This window comes from Drosophila grimshawi, unplaced genomic scaffold, assembly GCF_018153295.1.
Source record: "Drosophila grimshawi isolate 15287-2541.00 unplaced genomic scaffold, ASM1815329v1 contig_80, whole genome shotgun sequence".
NCBI classification, from domain to species: Eukaryota; Metazoa; Arthropoda; class Insecta; order Diptera; family Drosophilidae; genus Drosophila; species Drosophila grimshawi.
In genome coordinates, this window is record NW_025063639.1 from 1059533 (window position 1) to 1080467 (window position 20935).

The 20935-nt window shown below is 33.9% G+C and overlaps 4 protein-coding genes across 13 annotated transcripts; 2 read left to right on the forward strand and 2 right to left on the reverse strand.

The window, feature by feature from the left end:
* Positions 1-190: 190 nt before the first annotated feature.
* On the reverse strand, positions 191-1523 carry LOC6570333 (ADP-ribosylation factor-like protein 4C). Its single transcript, XM_001996473.3, has 5 exons — positions 1375-1523; positions 1197-1316; positions 1044-1141; positions 857-959; positions 191-803 (listed from the first exon to the last, which is right to left on the reverse strand). Exons 1-5 carry the CDS (start codon positions 1426-1428, stop codon positions 300-302), a joined length of 879 nt encoding a protein of 292 aa, XP_001996509.1. The 5' UTR covers positions 1429-1523; the 3' UTR covers positions 191-299.
* A 950-nt stretch (positions 1524-2473) lies between these two features.
* Positions 2474-11137, forward strand: LOC6570330 (mediator of RNA polymerase II transcription subunit 15). Of its 10 annotated transcripts, none has more exons than XM_043215907.1 (11): positions 2474-2731; positions 3292-3337; positions 4750-4830; positions 4926-5264; positions 6153-6237; positions 6994-7182; positions 7830-8066; positions 8669-9111; positions 9161-9263; positions 9410-9865; positions 10256-11137. In XM_043215907.1, the coding sequence occupies exons 2-11, from the start codon at positions 3320-3322 to the stop codon at positions 10900-10902; spliced, it is 2598 nt and encodes an 865-aa protein (XP_043071842.1). In that variant the 5' UTR covers positions 2474-2731; positions 3292-3319; the 3' UTR covers positions 10903-11137. The 10 variants fall into 10 exon arrangements, with proteins under 10 accessions (XP_043071842.1, XP_043071844.1, XP_043071840.1 ...); XM_043215909.1 differs by lacking the exons at positions 2474-2731; positions 3292-3337 and adding an exon at positions 4435-4517 and having other exon boundaries at positions 10256-10512; positions 10606-11137; XM_043215905.1 differs by lacking the exons at positions 2474-2731; positions 3292-3337 and adding an exon at positions 4435-4517.
* A 58-nt stretch (positions 11138-11195) lies between these two features.
* Positions 11196-14065, forward strand: LOC6570329 (zwei Ig domain protein zig-8). The gene is made up of 9 exons (XM_001996471.3): positions 11196-11655; positions 11898-12050; positions 12119-12234; positions 12301-12511; positions 13074-13127; positions 13204-13306; positions 13367-13554; positions 13632-13837; positions 13918-14065. Exons 2-8 carry the CDS (start codon positions 11948-11950, stop codon positions 13790-13792), a joined length of 936 nt encoding a protein of 311 aa, XP_001996507.2. The 5' UTR covers positions 11196-11655; positions 11898-11947; the 3' UTR covers positions 13793-13837; positions 13918-14065.
* A 258-nt stretch (positions 14066-14323) lies between these two features.
* On the reverse strand, positions 14324-20035 carry LOC6570327. Its single transcript, XM_032742057.2, has 12 exons — positions 19980-20035; positions 17271-19338; positions 16728-16885; positions 16515-16659; positions 16366-16458; positions 16072-16232; positions 15715-16011; positions 15423-15573; positions 15072-15357; positions 14874-15008; positions 14602-14801; positions 14324-14541 (listed from the first exon to the last, which is right to left on the reverse strand). The coding sequence occupies exons 2-12, from the start codon at positions 19336-19338 to the stop codon at positions 14330-14332; spliced, it is 3906 nt and encodes a 1301-aa protein (XP_032597948.2). The 5' UTR covers positions 19980-20035; the 3' UTR covers positions 14324-14329.
* Between the last annotated feature and the right edge of the window lie 900 nt (positions 20036-20935).

Sequence of the window (20935 nt, forward strand, 5' to 3'; positions counted from 1 at the left end):
AAGCGAATAATACAAAATAAATAACTAGTGTTTTAATTATTATTGCAGATTTCTTATTTCGCAACTATTTCAGAGAATCCCTTAAATAGTGAAAATAAATAAGAAGCATTTTAATTAAGTGCAGAAATCACTAATGTGGATTGAGCTGAGAATCCGGATAATTCCCTAATTATTGAAAAAATCTTGATTACGTACATTTGTACACAGGCGATATTTATTTGTAGTGCATGTACATTTTGTTAATTGTGCTAAGCAGACTTTAATTTCTAAAACTCTATATATATAAATTAAAAACACTATTACCGTTTATTCTTTTTATGAGACTTGCTAATTTTACGTCGCTTTAATATCATCTCATATAGAGCATCGAGTCCTTCTTGCAGACCCTCGCCAGTTATAGCACAGGCTGGTTGGATATACCAGCCCTTTAGCTGCATCGACGAGGAGGCGGAGGAAGAGGCGCTGAAGCTATTGTGCTTTATTGTAAACTGCGAGGAGGAGGAGGAGTTTATTCCCGTTGTGGCTGTTGCAAGTGGTGCACCGTGTGGCAAACTGGCAGCCTTGTCCCTGCGCTTATCGCTGTCCTCATCCAGATCGGTTTTTATATAACTTTGGTTTGACGTACAATTACTACTACTACTATTATTATAGCCAGCAATGTTGCCTGTCGATGTTGAGTTGGCTGTTGATATATGCGAAATTGGATTGTGTAGTTCCTGCAAGCCCAGCAACTTTTCAAGCTGCTTGGCGCAACAAGCATTTGGTAGATCTTGTTTATTGGCCAATATCAGCACCGGCACGCCCTGAAAATTATATTAAAAAAAGTACATAAATTATATGTTATTTATAGACTTACCTGATTATCTGGACATTTGGCAGTGCGCATTAGCTCCATTTTTGCCTCCTCCATGCGTTCAGTGTCCACAGAGTCCACAACAAATAGAATGCCATCTGTGCAGCTACAAAATGAACAATATAAATATAAATTAAAAATTGAAGTATAAAAATAAATATAAGCTGAACTAAATATATTTAATTCGCACCGCGTATAGCTTCGCCAGAGCGGTCGTAGTTTTTCCTGTCCGCCCACATCCCAAACAAGAAAGTGAACCCCCTTCGCCTTTCCCAGCGTGCCCTGTACCTGCAAAATATAAATATTTATCTCTTGATTTGCATTTTTTTTTTTAATCGTTTACCTTCTCACAATTGAAGCCAATTGTGGGCACTGTGTTTAAATACTGATCAAATTTGAGTCTGTAAAGCGCTGTTGTTTTGCCAGCTGAATCCAGGCCTAGCATGACTACGTGCAGCGTTCCCTGTAAATATCAGATTGCTGTACAATTTATAAATGTTAAGTTTATGTTAATGGCTGACCTGTGATGGCAAGGCATCCAGTAAATTGCCATTTTTTACCATCGTTGCCCCCATTTTTTTTTTGTTATTTCTTTTTTTTTGCTGTTTCTGTTTTTCTTACATTGTGTTTCCACAACTTTGCTTAGGGATGCTGCTCTTGTATCGATACATCGATAGGTGTAAAATCTACTTCCATTGATTTGAACAGATATGAATTTTAGCAACCAGCTGGCGCAGTTCAATGTTAACATAGCACTCTGTTGCGCATCTAAAGCTCAAATGTACAACGGCCAGGGGCGTTTTATGTTTTTTTTTTTTAAAGTCGTTTTTATTTTAAATTTTAATTTAAGCTTATAGTGGCTATTTCTATTGTTGGCAAAATATTCCCAATTGAAAACTCGCTTTTAAAATGCGAGAACATCTTTTGTTTACTGCTGCTCATTGCGCTCTGTTGAGAGCGAATAGTTCACAGCTGTTAGTTTTCTTTATTTCTAACAGATTGCTTGGAAACTGTCAACATACACATACGGATAAATGAATGGGAGTGTTCGACAAAAATTTGAAAAATATCTAACCATTTTCCACGCTTAAATAAATAGGAGAGAGTAATTCCGTAAATTACTCAAAAATATGCTGTTAAAATGATTAATCGAGTTATGCCGTCAAATGCAAACCAACAATGCTGACATATGCGCTGCTAAGATCATTCACCGTTATTTTGAGTTCTTGAATTAAATATTCTTATTGCAACAGCCAGGGAAAAGAGAAAATATAGAATAATTGTTTTCAGATGCTTTTTTATTATAACAATTTATGCAGAATTTATCCTTCCATCTTGTCAACTAATGCCAAGTATAATGCGGCAACTGTTTAAATAGCAGCATTCATGTATCATATCCATATATATATTTATATATGAATGTATATATGTATTTTTGTAGCCAGATTTTATGTGCATGTATTTTTAAATGGGGTATTAAATGAAAAATAATTTACGTGTGTGTGTGTTCGATTTGTGTGTATGTTTGAATGGATACACACACGCACACACATGCATGCATACATGATTTGAATACGATATTGTGAATGTGCGCGGAAATTCTGGCTGGCAATGTAGTAAATAAATAGAATGTGGACAGTGTGGACGCTATCTTTGATGTGCACTCATATTCTTTGAATCGGCATATAAATCGGCAATATATATATATATATACATATATTTATGTACGACATACATATCTATATGTAGCTAAACTTTATTCATTCGAGGTCATTATTTAAATAAGTACGGTCCGAATTTAATTTTATTTCGTATCTTAAATTTAAGTTGCAGCAATTCACTTGCAAATTTCATAAATTTAAAAAAATATTAACTGTGGTAAGTAAATAATTAAGTACATAAAGTGATGTAAGAAATATGGATAAAAAAGTAGTGAATTAAAAATATATGAATTAAAATAAACAGGGATTATATAATGGACAGTGGTAAACATCAGTCTTTTTTTACCATTTACATTTAAGGGCATTAAATAATTAAAAATGCACATACATTTCTATAAACGTTTTTAATATTTTATAAAAACTCGCAAAAATATTTGTATATAAATAGATACTTCCATTAAAAAAAATATAAATATATATACAGATATACGTATGGATATATAGCGTTTTTAATATCGACTGACAGGTGTCAACAGGTGCTAAATGCAATTTTTGAAAACACGCAAATGTATTTTCTAAAACATGCTTAAAATAATATAAATTTATGCATTATATATATATATATATATATATATATATATATATATAGATATATATATTTCTTGCAATGCGATGCATAATTAAATAATTTTATTATTATTTAATTATTATCTACTTATTATTATTGTTATTATATTTTGTTATTATAATTTGCAAACATTTTATTTATTTTTTCAGAGAATTATACTTGATTTTATCGTAAGCAATGGAGTCTGAGGGCGTGGTGAGTTTAAGATAGCATGATCAAATATTATTTGATATGATATATTATTTATATCATGATTTATTATTTATTTAATTTAATATGCTCAAGCAAGTTGCTTTACTGCTGAAAATTACTTGCTGTATTTATATTAATTTTTACAGCTTTCTTTGGAAGTATTTTTTTCTAAACTGAATATTTTATTGAATTTTGTTTGTATGTTGTCTTAATTCTGGAATAAACACACTTTAACAAAATTTCCTAATCTTTTGCAATAGAACTTAGCTTTAACTTTATTGTATAATTAATTGAGAAATATGTAATTATTAGTTGTGTTCAAATGGACGTTTAAACAGATTTATACAAATGTGTTTCATTAATTTCCATATGATTGTGGTCCGAGTTTTAAACTTTATTGCTATTTCAAGTGAATGCTGCTTCTTCTTGCTTACAACGAATTATTTGGTTTTTTTTTGTATATAACTGTTTGTTATTGTTTTTTATTCCAACGATGAAGACAAAGGTGAATGAAACGGAAAGTTTGCCAGTGGCAAATGAGTCCAAAGAAAATGCAATTGATAAAACAGGTGAGCAACAGACAGCTCAAAAGGAGGAGATAAGCGAATCGAGCGATAAAGTCGCGGAGAGTGTTGCCAGTGAAGCAGACACCGTTATTTCTGCGATTGCGACTGTCGTCGCCGCTGCAAGCGAGAATGGTGAAGAAGAAGAAACGACAACAGCAACGGTGACAATCACTAAGAAGGAGAATGTCGAAGCAGAGCCCCAAACAGAGACAAAAACCACAACAACAGTTATTGTGACGAAGAAGGAGGACGATGCAAACGAAGCAGAAGAAGAAGCGAAGACAACAACCACAACAACAACAAGTACAGTTATTGTTACGAAGGGCGAAGCGGTTCCAACAGAGAACGAAATTATGACAACAGTTGTCATTTCGAAAAAGTCGAAAGCTGAGGAGGAGGAGGAAAACGAGAATGTGAAAGAAGAAAAGGAGGAGAAAACGGAATTGGAGAAGAAAACGATTCCCGTTGCAGCTGCAGTTGTCGCTGACGAATCCGAGGAAAGTGTGAGTGAAGAGGAGGTGGAAGAGGAGGTGGAAGAGGAGGAGGAGGAGGAGACAGAGGCGGAGGCTGAGATGGAGCCAGAGCCTCAGCCGGAGCCGAAGATCAATACGGAAAAAGTATAAATATATTTTAATTAACTATGAAATTAATATGCGCATTTTCATATCCCCTAATGCAATTGCTTCAATAACTATTTTATTCATTAATTTATTTATAATTTTGATTATTACCTTAAATGGAAAATATTTAAGTTATTTATTAAAATTTTTAATGGAAAATATTTAGCCGGGAAATCGTTCAATTATTTATTTGCATTAATTGATTTGAATAATTATTTTTCAATAATAGATCGAAGATGTGGACGTTCAAGCTAAGATTGCTGAGCAGGAAGTTAACAATGCGGAAGTTGAGACAGATGGAAAAGCTCATGTTAGTAATCGTATATTAAAACTACTACTGCAATATATATTTTATATATATTGCAAGTATTTAAATATTGTACTCAATTTTTTTTTCATTTACAGAAGGATATTAATAATCAAATTGAAAACATTATATCTGACATTGATATCAATATAAAGGCGCAAGAAAAGATAACTCAGCTCAAGGAGCAGGAGCTTCAACTCATACAGAAGCAGCAGGAGTTGGCCAATCAAATACAGCAGCAACAGTTGCTGGCTCAAAGGCTCATTGCCCAGAATCGATTGCAGGAACAAGAGTTGCAACAACAGCAAATGCAACAGCAGCAACTGCCACAGCAGCAGCAGCATCAGCAGTTCTTGCCTCAGCAGGAGGCAGCTCCAAAACTAACGCAGGAATATACAAAATCTTATAGCCGCCAAGAAGATTCCTACGACTCAAAGGTAAGTACCCAAAAAAAAAAAAAAAAATATGTATATATATATAATAATAATAATATAAAATATTAAATATAAATATATATATTTTTTCCAAGTTGGTCCCTTTTAAAAACTCCCCTTAAACCGTTCCTAATATGATACGTTAAATTAATAATTTGTTTTTATAGTATATAAGCTATCAGCTATAAGCAATTAGTTATATCTATATATAAGAGATATAAGTACATGCTTATGTACACTTCTCCTATATATGTATATATAATGAATATTTTGGTTTCTGTTTATACGCATACATATATATATATATATTGTATTGTATTGTATATATACATATATCGTACTATCCGAGTTCATTTTACCCACACTCTCTCTCTCTCTCTCTCTGAGTGTCTCTATAATTAGCATCGAAGAGAGAGAGAGAGTCTATTCCCAACAACTACATTCAAATTTCTTAATTGTGTGTGTGAATGATTCGGTTTTTAAAACAATTTGATCTGTACGAACGGCTAGTATCGAAAAAATATAGCAGATTTTATGATTTGCTTGAGGCGAGTTAATTGACTAACATGCAAAAAGGCTGCACACCCAGCCATTATAGGGGGGGACTACCCCAATCTACATGTTCCAAGAACTCGTCAATAGATCGGAAACGTGGTTTTCGTCCCAGCGATCGTTACGACGAACATAAAAAGAGAATTTTACTCGAGCTAAGCAAAAAACTGTGGCAAAGAAAAAATGTACGTAGCTCTGCTGCTACCAAAATCAAATCAAAGATACACAAATGTATATATATATATATATATATATAGAAATATATATATGTGCATGATAAATCATACAACATTTGAATTAGAAACCATGTATGTATGTATGTATGTAATTAATATATAGGAATCATCAAACATGTCGAGGACATTTGATTTGCGCAAAATATTTACTCCAGCTACCGATGCACCCCAAATATTGCCCAAGAACCGTAAGTAACAAACTACAACAACAAAGGGTGATACGTAAAATAATAAATACAAAAAAGGAAGATTCAGATTATTAACATAAATGCAAATGTTTATACTTTGAATACCCATCAACAAATATTTATTGCTAAGGCTACCCAATTTATGCCAATGCCTTTTACATTGTTTTCTGCTATTTTCATCATTAAGATCACCCAAATACAGCTGCGATCAAAATAATAGTAGTGCACACATATGTTTTTGGAAAATCTACATATACTTAAAATAGAGTTGAAAAATTATGAAAATTTTATTTAAACAGAAGCAGTAAATACTGGAATATAAGTTAACATTAAAAGTTGGCATTGTTATCGAATTTATTAACAAAAAAAAAAACAATTCAAGTTTTATATTGAATAATTATTATATATTTAATTTAATGAAATTTTTATTGAAATGGATCATTATAGTAGTAGTGGAATAATAATGAAGATTTCTCCCTAAATAATGTTTCTATAAACTTGATTTGATGGGTGGTTATATTTGACTATGTTTAATATTTGGAAAATTAGTCATGTTTTTTATTAAAAACTTTGAGAAGCAGCATTACTCTGATTGTGACCGCAACTGTATATATAATAATTACGTATATTGCATGCATTCTATTTGCAATTCGCTTTTGCTTATTTAGGCCTTACACAGAGTGGATTACGTATCGCCTTTTAACTATCTACCGACTACTTTTTTGAATTGATGTTAAATTTGTTTCAATTTGTTAGGAAAGCTATATGCCTCATCGGCATTTTATTCGCCAACACTGCATCCCACTGTGGAGGACCAGGTTGAGCTCGCTCGCCGAATCTCACATTCATTGAGTGACATTAGCAATCAGAAATCAAAGGGTCAATCAATGTATGTGAATCGGAAGAAACGCTCTGTTAAATGGGTACACGAGGCTAGTGGTCAAGGTAATAGAATTGTCAATGCATGCTTAAGGACCTATCCTATCCTATTATTATTATGATGTGATGTAAAAATTCCATATTCGCACACAACAAGTTTGGAAACGAGTCATTGAAAAGGCAGACTTCTCAAGTGTTGGACAATTTTCAGATAATACAGTTAATAATAATAATAAAAAATCACATTGAAGCATTTGATTTCAGTACAGTTATATTAAGTATAATTTATGAATACAAATTTGGTCATTTGCCATGTTTGTTTTGTCTTAAATTTGAGTACTATATATATATATACATATATATGTTAGTTATAGTACTCATATTTAATATATATTATATAAATAATTGCAAGTCATTAAACTTTTTTTTGTAATTGCATTTAAAAGATGTAACTAACTAAAATCATCTTCTCTTAAATAGCTTTAGGTCTACCGACTTAAATGGAGTTCAAATAGCATAAAGACTAAATTTTAAACTATAAAATTCTTTACACTATTCCACTTGCACACTTAAGTATTTTATTAAGAAAACTTCTTCATACATTCAAGGTAAATGTTTAAGATAATTAAAAAATTCATTGTGATTTATTAAATGTTATGAAAGTATTATATTAAAATCTTTAATTAATGAATACCGGTATTGCATAAATATAGGAGAAGATGATATAATTGAAACGCAATCATTAAATAAAGAAAATGCCGAATCAAATTTGATGATGACGGAACTAACCAAGCCGCCGGAAAAAACGCCATTAAAACTTGTCATGAATCCACGGGGTCAAATGCGCGACTATAACTCACTGAAAGAATCGATAAATATTGAATCGGGCCTCTTATCACCTGACAATTGCGCTGAGCTAATAACTGCGCTGCAACTGCATAAGGGCCGAGGTAATAATTATTAATAATAACAACATGTATCATTTAAAACATCTAGTTACTATAATAATTATTAATATTTGAGTAATTATTTTTGTTACTATTATATTTAATTATTATTAATATTAATTATTAAAAAGCTATTACTAATTATAGTATTAAGCGTAAGCTGTTTTCTTTCTTGGTACTCTCGTGGGGTTTATCTGTCAGTCTTTAGGTCAATAACTGCTGCCGTTTCTCCGTTATCGAAGTCGATTAACGATAAATAGAAGCGCCAGCATTTTCACGATTTTAAATTAAGTGGTTGACTGCATATTAGTCATTACCGATTATAGAACGAAATTAAGAAATAAATTTAGTAGTTATTTGCCTTTTTTAGTGTTTTAATTAAGTTAATTAATTACTGACAGCCTGTTGTTTATTTTTATGAATATAACATTTTTGACAAGAAATAATGAATCAATCTGTAATTTCTTCAAACATGTACCTCACAATAAATCCGCTTTACCTGCCACTGCCTCGGTCTGCTTATCTGCGCGCTATTCTCAACAATAATCAAATAAATACAAAAACAAATAAAACAAATCTAAATGAAATATCAAATCGCTTTCAAGGAGCTGAGCTCTTTGCCAAACGTCGTAGAAAGGCGGAAAATTGGGTAGTCGATGAGACAAATGCCGGCATTTACAGTCCGTCTGGTCTTCCAGATTACCAACAATATCAGGCAAGACCCCCAACTTCTCCCAATCTCCTACCCGCCTATTCGGATGCGGGCAAGCATCGTGTCCAGCTAAATCTGCATCAGGATCAACTGATTGAGAAATATTCAAAGCCCGGCGTTCAAGTTGTGAAGTCCCCTTGGGAAGCGGCTCTTCAGACCGGTTCGGCAAGCACAGCATTTTTGGATGGTTCCAATTATCGCAGCCAGACACCAACAGCTTCACTGGCATCACCGGTGAACTTTAATCAGGATGTCATCGATTACCACCAGGGCTTACCATCGGCATCCAAGTGCAGTCCATCGCCTTGCATCGAACAGAATCTCTTTAATAAAACGGTTAGTCTTTGTCATTTTGTCTTCCTTCATTTATTTCTTTATTTTTTAGAAATTTGATACACCAATTCAGGCGTGCAATCCCCAGAGGGAACTGGCTTATAAGCCAACTGTGGCCCAGGGCTGGGGCGGTCGAAACGTTGAATTACCAAGAGGTAAATGTCAAAGAACTGTTTTTTTTTTTAATATTATAATTAGAATAGTTATATAGATATAGTATAAAGAATTCGTAAAAATTAACAAACTTGTTCTTAAGCAGCTATTTATTTTTTCCATTTAATGGCAAATTAAATATTTACAGAATATTATTCTCAAGAGTGGGAAACCCAGAATATCGATAATATAAATGAATATGTTCTAGCTCGGAATTCCAACGATGACATTCAGCAGCGGCTACAACAATTAGAACAATTTCAGCAATGCTTTATGCAACAGCAAAGAATGGCTGCTCTTAATAGGGATTATAAAAATATAATAACTATTGATAGAGGTCAACAATCTAAATATATTAATCCAATAAATATAAAAAATACTCTTTCAAATACTACAACTATGCCAGCACCAAGTAAAGTAATATTAACAGAGAGTGCAGCAGATACAGACGATGATATTAATGAACCAGTTAATGTTCGTGAATTGATTTATTCATTTGAGCAACAATCGCTAAAAGAACAGGAAGAATTGCGAATAAATCGATGGCAAAAGCGAATGAGCGAAGACAATTGCGAATTGGAAAAGGAGTTAAATCAAAGCGAAGGCACGAATTTCAAGACCCCTGAACTCTTGTTCCATGCCTTTGATAATAAATAATAAATATGTGTTCCTATTACTAACATATGTATCTCCTGCTACAGTTAAGAGTTGTGTGCTGGAACGTCTAAATAAATATTAAAATATATCTCCTGTTAAGGTTTAGAGCTATGTGATGGGAAAATCACAAAATCCTAAATAAAACCAATTTAGTTTCATCTCTGCGTATATCTAATTAATGTGGGATGTTTTAACTAAATTAACAAATTGTCTTTCTTTAATTCTTAACATATTTTTATAAAACGATCTCATAAATGTATATGTTTATGTATATATTTTTATCACTCCATTAATTCTTAAACTTTCTTTTATTTTCTTTGGTTTTAAATACATTTAGGCTTATATGTGCCCAAGGAAATCTCATTATCGAGCTATGCACCTCCGCCCGTCCAGTCGAGGGATCAGCAGCAGCGCAGCTATAATTTCCCGGGCTCAACCAACGTTGACTATTCGCAGAGCTATCAAAATTCGCCGACTGAGTTTCCCATATCGACCCCAACGAACCCATATTCATCAGTGCCACCCAAACAACAATTGTACGGCCCACAAAGTTACCAGAAGGTGCCGCCCATCTCGATGCAATCAGCACCCCAGGTCAATTTTAATCCTTCACCATTGTCCTTTGATAAGTTGGCGAAATTTCAGGAATCGGCTCCAAATCAACTATATCTGAATGTGAACAATCAGATGTCAAGATATGGTAGCGGTGTACGCAATGCATCTCCAACTCCCTTTGGATCTACTGGCAATATTGATCATCGATCAACGCCAATAAAATCGCCGCAACAGCATTTTGGCGGCTATGGTCAGAACATTACACACAGCGCCCCACTAACAATGTCGCCTAAAGTGCGTTCCGCTCCAGGTCAGTGCTTTAATAATAGCGCACGGGGCTGGAGCGCAGGTTCGACGGTGCCCCAACGAAATATCTATTGCCCAAGGGTTCCAGTTGTTGCAGAGGGTCTGCCCTATTCTGACTTTTAAAGTAACGAAAGTTTTGGACATTTTTTAAGCGATTTACGAATTACGACTTGCTTTCTATCTTTAGTTCAACAATAAATCTATATACCATATATCAAATACCTAACGGTTTATGTGTATATGCTCTTGTTAAATATATACGATAATATATATATATATATATATATATATATATATGTTTATATTCATTGCGATTGTTTATTTGCGTCTTTTAAATAATAATAAATAATTATGAAAACAATTAGTGCGTATTCATTAGACAGAGAGGGAGAGGGAGACAGGCAATATTGTTTGTTTAGATTTAATTAGGCATTTGCTCAGACTTTGAGCGATATCTTCAGCTCTATATGAAAAGTATACCTAATACACACCAAGAAAAAACTTTTGCCCCTTTACAGAAGCTTTCTAGAAAAGCTCTCTCTCTCTCTCTCTCTCTCTCGGAAATTCCGAGTTGGGCCCGATGTAAATTTGGTGGTTGAACAAAGCCGAGATGCGCACTAAACCCACCAAATAAATTGTGCATACAAATTGTAAGAATAAAAATTATATTGAACAAGTTTTTCCTCATCAAATCAAAGCCAAAAAATTCCTTAAACATTAAAAAAAATACAGAAAATGTTATTAAACTTTATCAGTGCTCAGAAGCGTTCGTTAAAATCATAAAAGGAAAAAACATGTGGATGGAGAATGCAAAAAACATATTTTATAATATATATCTCATAAAAAGGATGGTTAGGGTTTCAAGCTATTGAAAAAGTAAGCAAATAGCAACTATAATATTATATTATCAAGTTATTATTCTATTAAGAGATTTTCAGCTAAATCCAAGCAGCTTTTACTTATGTATTTCCAAATTTCACATGCCCATAATTTGTATGGCTTGTTTATAAGCAACCAAAAATGTATATACCAAGTTAATGTATATATATATCTATACATATGTACAATGTGAATTTAAACTGAACGCCGGAAATTAAAGAGAATTTTCTGTTTTGCAGATTCAAACGTCAATACAATAATAATAGAGGAACTCACGTGAACAAAAATAATGTCTTCGTATAGAAATCAAATAAAACAAATCATTGTATTCATTTTGCATTTTAATAGTCGTATCCAGCATATCAGCGCATCCTCCTTCTTAAATGCCAATGGTAGTATATTAATTAACTGGAATTAATTATCAACTAGGTTTTAAAATAAGTCAAACATTTTTTTATAGACTTGGTCAATATGGATCAACCTTATTTTGATGACATAAGCCCTAGAAATATTTCAGCTGTTGTCGACGAAACGGCGATTTTGAGATGCCGCGTTAAGAATAAAGGCAATCGAACTGTAAGCGTATATATACCATTAGAAGATCTTTCGCATATCTATGGTATTAATGAGTTTAATGAGCAGGTTTCATGGATGCGCAAACGGGATCTTCACATTTTGACTACGAACATTTATACGTATACCGGTGACCAACGATTCTCTGTAATTCATACGCCAATCAGCGAAGACTGGGACTTGAAGATCGATTACGCCCAAGCCAGGGACAGTGGCATTTACGAGTGCCAAGTGAACACGGAGCCCAAAATCAATTTGGCAATTACTTTAGAAATCACAGGTAAATAAAATTAAAGAGAGTATTAAGGTTTCTGGCACTAAAAACTGATTGCTTTTTCGGCGGGTTGCCTTTTCTCTGCATGGTCGAAAAATCGTCGGCTGCGCTTCGGGTGCTGAGATCGGCGAACCGAATGTCACGCGTCGAGTTTAGCAGGCCTCGTGTGTTGAGCAGCTAACGCAGATCATTCTTCGTTGTGACGGCATGTTCTGGGCGATCGGAGAGAGCCAGCAGTTTTTATGAGTATGCCTTCTATGGCAGATCCTTCACTGTGTGCAGCAGCAGCAGCACTCTCTGTGCTTGTTTTTGCGTGTCTTTCATCTCTTTCTCTCTTGCAAAGTAGGTAGCTTAATTGTTGTGAGCATAGAGCGCAGAATGATTGCTGCAAATGTAATAGAGTATCATTGTATCCGCATTGCAAATTCTTGGTTTTCTCGCGACGGACACAGATGCACACGCATGCAAACAAACCTAGGCATTAACTGGATCAGTTTTTAATAAACTTGGTGCCTCTGGATGAACTCTATCGCCTATATCATTCATTGTTATTTTGTTTTATTTGCAGCTGAAAGTGATGTGAGAGAAAGAAACTCGGAGAAACTCTATTATGACTCAAAAGGTTTGATTTATGCTTATTAAACTATAACAATTCCAACTTTTAATAATTATGTAATATATACTTGAATAAATTAAAGCGGCACGTGCGAAAATACTGGGTTCTACAGAGATACACGTGAAACGAGATAGTACAATTGCACTCGCCTGTTCCGTCAATATACACGCCTCATCCGTGCTGTGGTATGCTTGCATAAATATTACTTTCTTTTTCGCCAGTGTAAATAATTATAATCTTTAAAGGTATCATGGATCGGCGATTGTTGACTTTGATTCGTTGCGAGGCGGCATCAGTTTGGAAACGGAAAAAACCGAAGTTGGCACAACGAGCCGATTAATGTTGACACGTGCCTCGCTGCGAGACTCCGGAAATTATACATGCGTACCCAATGCAGCCGTACCGGCCTCTGTGCGTGTTCACGTGCTCACTGGTAAATGATCCTCGGATTTTCTATACATTTTTTTAATTAATTAATAATTTTTTGGAATTTATTTAAATATGTTATAGGTGAGCAGCCGGCTGCAATGCAAACGAGCATTGGAAATATTTTAAGTGTATCGATTGCAATCCGAATTACGTGTTGGATTATCATATCAGAAGAAGTATTGTTGTTGTTTAACACTTTAAGCCTAGCCGAATACATACTCGTACATCGAAGTTCAAGATGACTAACTTAGTTCATTTAGCCATAGACCCAAGATGTTCTTTAAAAGGTATACCATTCAAATTCAAATAGCTATTATATTTAATTAAACTGAATTTCTTTCTATTACATTTATATACTTATATATAGATAAGAGAAGTATATTCCAATGGAACGATTGTAAAAGAACAAGTTTACAGAAAGTTTAATATACAATAGATACCACATATTAAGTATAATTCCTATAGTCTTATGTAATAAAACTTACAATAATAATAAATACTTATATACGTATACAGATACAAAAATTTCTTGTTAATAACATACATATACATATATCCAAAATTATGTTCCATTTTCAATCTTGACTAAATCGTGTTCTGTTTATAAGTATTTCTACTATTACTTGATTTGTTTCATATATATACATATACATATATATATTATATTATAATATACATTATATATATATATATTATATATTATATACATTATATATATATATATTATATATATACATTATATATATATATGTACATATATATATAATGTAATTAATGTATTAATTTCTTCGTCTTGCACTAGGTATTAATTGCTGCCGTTTATAGAGTGGTCTCGCTTTGGATGTTGGCATTTGTGTCCCATTATAAATGGTATTGTTACCAGGCGGCGTTTTCTCAAATTCCGCAGTCTTTGCATGCATTGTTGCCCCACCAATATTGGATATACTCGCTGGTAGTTTGGGTTCCGTAGTCACACTTTGTATTTTACTCTCTAGATGATAAATATTTAAATTTGCAATCTTGTTGTGATTTATTTACATAGAAGTATTACCCTTGAGAGCGGCTGGCTTGGCTATTTGTAGAGAGCCCTCCGCCGGCACTGATATTTGTAGACGGGCTGAGAATACATTCAAATGATCAAGTAAAACTGGAGTTGATTGTCGCCTCTCATCAGATAAAATAGCCGAATTATAGCTAGCGTCGCTTAAGTGAACCGGGCTCCTAATTGACGTAGAGCTTTCAATTTGATTACTGCGCATGGGTAAATAATATTAAAATATAAATACAACATATATAGCATATGTGAGAATATAAAGTTTATACCTTAATGACTGATCCACTTTGTTTATTATTAAGTCGTACAGTTTTTCTGGACAAGTATCCAGCATATGAGAGTAAAGCACATCCATAATTTCAACAGGCACTTTAAAGATTTCCTCACAGTGATCAATCATTATTCTGTGAAAAAATGTGAACATGAGAATTATATTTATATTTCGATATATATTAAGCGTATTATACCTAATAACATTAATTGCGTCCCCCATATTTCCCTGCTCTTTATATTCAGCTGCTTTTGGCGTCGAATCACGCAAAATATTTGGCGCAAAGACTGTGGATAAATTATTGCTATCCATTTTGTTGCCGATCACTTGAACAGTTCCATCTCTAGCACAGATATCATCACAATGGGCTGCAACATTTCCCAGGAACTTGAGCAAAACATATAATGTATCACGATGCACAATCGGTAGCAATTTAATAAGATGTGATATGGCTTCCAGCTGCAGGCGACGATTCCGTATACCTAAAAATAAATAAATAAAAAAAATATCACTATTTATCAGTATTTATTAAATCTGTTATCCTTACGTTGAGTCTCCAAAAATGCTGTATATAATCTTTTGCAGAGCAGGGGTTCTGGTAGATCCCTTAAGAACTCTTTGAGCAATGTTGCCACATCATGTGGACAGGTATTGTCAGGAATACACATGCTATTATTCCTATCAAATTCATCACGGAGCTGCAATAGGCCAGCACAAATCGTTATCAATAAGTATACATAAATATGTAAATAGATTTAATAAATTAAAAATTACATTTACTTTTAATAAAATAAGACAAGACAAATTATTGGATATCTTATTTAGTATGCTCGACTTACTTGCTTAACACGTTTTTTGGATGTACCAACGCGAAAGAGACCCACTTTCTGTAGTCCGTGCTCCTCCAGATATTCTATGCAGATCATTACAAATATCGGCACATTTAGCATGAAACTATTTTTAGATTCTTCGAATAAGATTCGATCGAGATCCAGTTCAACGTGTCGCATATCAAACTGGCTACAGGACATTTTTTTTGATATCGATGATGATTTCTTAAGCTCCATAAACTGCTCGGAGGGACTACTGCGACCGCAATCCAAGGATTTCGTTGGTAAACTTTCATAGGAACGTATCTATAAAATAAGCAACTTAATTAATTATATAAATAAAATAACAACTAAAGAATTTCTTACATTATCATTGGATTGTCCACCTCGACGACAGCGGTTGTCGTTGTTACTATGAAAGACTGAAGTCAGCGAATGTTTTGAGCCGCACTCTGAATCTCCGGCTCGTTTTCTATCCCTCGACAAGCAATTTTCCAGCGGGGCCCCAAATAAAATATCACGTCCATCTTATTTAATTAAACATACGTTAAATAAAACTGTATGACATAAGGATAAATTAAAGCTAAGCAGTTATTATGTTTTAGTAATCATTAATTAATTAATTCAAGAAATATATATCAAAATTATTTTATCGCTTACTGTTTTCATCCTTTTTGCCAATATCAAAGAAACTTGTTGTCAGAGCTCTTTTCTTTGAGATTACTCGTCTTTTTGGAGCTTTGCGTTGTAAATCTATGAAATTGGAATTTATTAATTAACATTAATTTTATTTAGCTTAATAAATTTACCAATATTCATTCCAATATTAAGTTCTTTAATCTTTTCTAAAGCAATGTGCATAAGCATCTCTGCTTCGACATCGGATAGTTTTTCCAAGGATGTGTCCGTTAATTGAAGGATCTGTCCTTGCGTCGATATCCATGTGCAGTTCTCCTAAAAAGTCCGAAAGGTTTTATTATAAATTCAAAGAAATAATAGGTTGGTGGATATTTATTTCTTACCGATGGTACCCATTTTTCACGCTGCGCCAGAAAGTCCTGGCTGTGATCCTGCCTGCTCTGACATTTGGAGCGACTTCCCCAAATCTTTCTTGAAACGTATTGCCCAACATTTGACAACGATTTTGATTTTTGCATATTGGTTGTTTCATTTTTAGAATCTATAATACATATATATGTAATGACAAAGAGTTTAAATTATTAAAAAATAATTACAAAACATAAAATTTGGAAGGAGATTCATAAAAATCAAATCAAAGCAGGAAATTAAGGCACGTAACGATTTTGTATTTTTTAAATTGATGAAATGTCGATATCCCTTCTTTTTTTTTAAATTTATATTTAATTTTAAAGGTTTTTTTCCATATATATTTTTTGTAGTTTTCTGCGTCGACTGACTTTAGTTGTCATATAATATATAAATATATTGCCCACAATTTAAAACATTATTGCTGTGAATGAGTTTTATTATTTGTTACATTCTCAATATAAAAACAGTTAAATTTGCTGTAAACTAATTACTATATTGTTAATAGTATTACTTACTTAGATATGTCTCATTTACATTCCCGTTTTTATAGTTTTGCGAAGTGGATTGTTCAGTTGGGTTTGTGTTCCACAAATTGGATAAAAACTGGGAACTCGAACTGAGTAAGGCGCCCGCCGTTTTTCCAGTCTTCTCCTTGGGACTGTGCATAGATCTCGTTGGCGAGGTTGGAGCCGAGGCGGGTTGGAAGTGATTCTTGGACTGATTGGCGATTTCATTGTCTCGCTCCTGTTGCCGGTTCATTTCCCACTCGTTCCGCTTGCGAATGCGCTCGTCGAGCTCCTTTTGCCAGGCGATGTGTGCATTCTGTAAGTTCCTTGGATTCTCATTGCCCCGAATAAAGTCCAAGGCGACCAGTGCCCAAGCATCCAATGTTTGTACTGCCTTATGATTATCCTCATCCATGCCCGGGGGATTTATTTCCCCCTTTGCCTTGATATTTCTCAGATTCCGATCATAGTTCACCGACTTAAAGCGACTCGCATCGCCGTCGTGTACGCTTTTCTTCCTCGCCATTCTCAGATATCGCTTAATTGTATCGCTCACGGATTGGGATACATCCTCGTTATCAATGGAACTTCTTCGCCGACTTGAATTACCTCCCGCCGCCGCCCCCTCTTCGGCCTCCGATAGCTCGGAGTTTTCCAGCATTAATTCATAGTTTCTTGCCAGTATTTTAATTTCGCTTAGTTGTATAAAATTTGTTTGCGTTCCACACGAATTGGTGGATTTTTGTACTGGTCTGGCATATCCAATTGGAGTCTTGTTAGATATATTTCTTGTACTGTGAATGAGCTCCAGCGATTCTGGGGGAATTTGTTGGCGTTTTGTTGTTGTTGTTTGTGTTTTTGTTTTTAGGCTTTGTAATAATTTTGCACTAAGATCATGGTGGCCTTCTAATATGGGGTTTTGTGCCTTACTCTCCTCAAAATTACACAATTCTGTTGGGTTATTTTCGTAATTAGTGTTAAAATTAAATAGACTCGAAAATGATGTTGCTCCGCTGAGGTTCGACTTTGTTTTTGGCTCTGAGGAATGTAGAATGCGATGCAGTTGCTGTTTCTTTAATATATTATAGATTTTCCTTAGATGGGCTTTATCTTCTAATATTTCCGGTGTCACATTGCCTATTTGGATAACGCTGAGTGAGGAACTTTTTAGAAATTTCAAACGCTCCAAAAGCACAGACTCGATTTGCTGCTGCTCGTTCGAAATTGAATTCGAATCGAATGCAGCCGACGAACTCGACGAACTCTTCGAACTCAATAGTGATTTACCGTAATTGGGGCGCTGAGAACTGGGCGATGATGTCTGATCGGGCCGAACCGTTTTGGTGCCCAGCAGCGTTGTTGTTTTATAAGAATCGCGTATTTTAAGATAGGTTTGCAATAGTTCAATTGTTTGATCTACATTCTCATTGAGTTCGCTTTCGCCCGACTTTGAGTAGGCCGCATAACTACTCCGATGTCGCGATAATAATTTAAGTCGTTTCCTGGAATTTTTCGATGCACCCGGAAAGGAGGACTTTCGCCGCCATAATATAAATCGTTGCTCCGAGGAGCAGACACGCTGAAACTGCTCCTCGATGTGGGGCAGACTATCCGCCCCATGTTGTATGCCATCTGGTAGCAGTTTTCGACCAGCATCTGTCATATATCGCCATGTTTTGCGCGTTAAAAGCCAACGTTCCCGTTTTTTCTCCTTTTCCTTGGTATGGCAACGCCGGCGTCCAGCTGAAGTTGGCGAATTTCTGCCCGAAGCAAGCCACGTTATTGTTGCTCTCTCTCGCTCCATCTGATTACTGTCACTTACGTTCGAGTTGAATTTCGAGCTGGAGTTCGAGTTCACGTTCGTGTTCGCGTTGGAGTTCGGGTTCCGGTTCGTTGTCGAGACGTTTGTGGTAATTGTTGTAGTTGCATCCTCGGCACGTTTGAGCTCATCGATCATACCATCTAATGGACCCGATCGTTTTTTTATCACTGTTACGGGTCGACGCAAAGTAGTCGTCGCCTGTCCCGCCGAACCAATCATTTTATTTGCTTGTTTTTTTGTGTTTGATGATGCCATCTGAAACGAACATAATCCATGAATAATATTACCAGGTTCGATATGTGTCCTATGCATTTAATAGCCCACCATAGTTATTTATTATGGCTTAGATACCTTTAAAAAATGCATAATGGTCATTGAAGATATATATGTATATATGTATATATATGTATAGAGCAGGAATGGAAGACTTCCTTTAAAATCAAATACAGCCCAGAAACACTTACTTTACTTACCTTGTGCAATTAAATACACAAAAAGAAATCACTTATTTAAACATGCTCAAAATCAACACCGATCTTAAGTATCCGTATAAGGAATACGCTTAAGAATTGCCAATGCTAAACTTTTTTCTAAGCTAAACTTATTTCAAATTCAAATTCACAATTAATTAAACAATGTCAACAATTTATTATTTCATCCACAAAATACGCTTGAGTATTTAATATATGTTTAATTTTATATATTTTTTTAATATGCATATATTTAAACATACGCACATCTTCAAAAATACGTAATTTCACTTTGATTTGATTTGATTTTCTTCTCTTTTTGCATATGTACAAATGAATATAGAAGAATTGTCGTTTAGCATATATATATATATATTTATATTTATATGTATTGAAGTTCAGAAAAATTTGTGGACTAATACTTACAGTAATTATTACGTTATTATATCCAAATAGGAGGAATATTTTTATGCCGACTTTGTAATTTGTTATTGTAATTCATTTAAAATTTTATGCAACACATTTTTGGTTGGAATGCGTTTGTTTAAAACCCAAAAAAAAAAAAAAATAAAACAAAGATCTCTGCAAGTTGATATTTCTTATTTTACAAAACTTAAAAACACAACGATTTAGACTGTTCAACAAACTCATATCTCGAGAATAACGTAAAATATTTTGAGAGCACGCATAAAAAGATAGAATACATAAAAAAAAAGAAAATCAGTTTATTCTTGAGAAAATATGGCTGTATGTATACATATGTTTATAAATACATACATACACTCATAAACACACATAAGTATATATGCGGACATGTGAGTCTACACACATACACAGGCATTAATACACTCTCTCGCAGACATTCTACATATATATATGTAAATATTTGTGTGGACTTATGTTCATACGTTCATTAAGTGAAAATTCCTATGAATATATTCGTATATTGATGTATGTATGTGTGTCTATATGTGTATTTAAATATAAAGTGATAAATACAAATGTTGAAATATCTGCATACACATATTGTAAGTGAGTATGTTTGAGGTGCTTCTCTAGTTTATACTAATAGATGATTAATTTATGAGTATGTCTTCAGCGCTTCATACGAAATGTATTTTCGCTCATCCATTTTTTTCCAGATGTCTTTATTTTAGATTTTCTTTTTTTAATCGAGAATCGTACAGATTGTGTTGCCCTTTCTAAATTGACAAAGCAAATTGTCGTTTGTAAAATACAAGCTATATATATAAAATATGATAAAAATAATATAAGAATATATTTACCTGTTGCTTGAAATTAAAATTTTAGCTATGTTTTGATCACTCTTTAAGTCTTTGAAGTGTTTTCTTGCAGTGCTCTAAGCATTTCAGCATTTAACT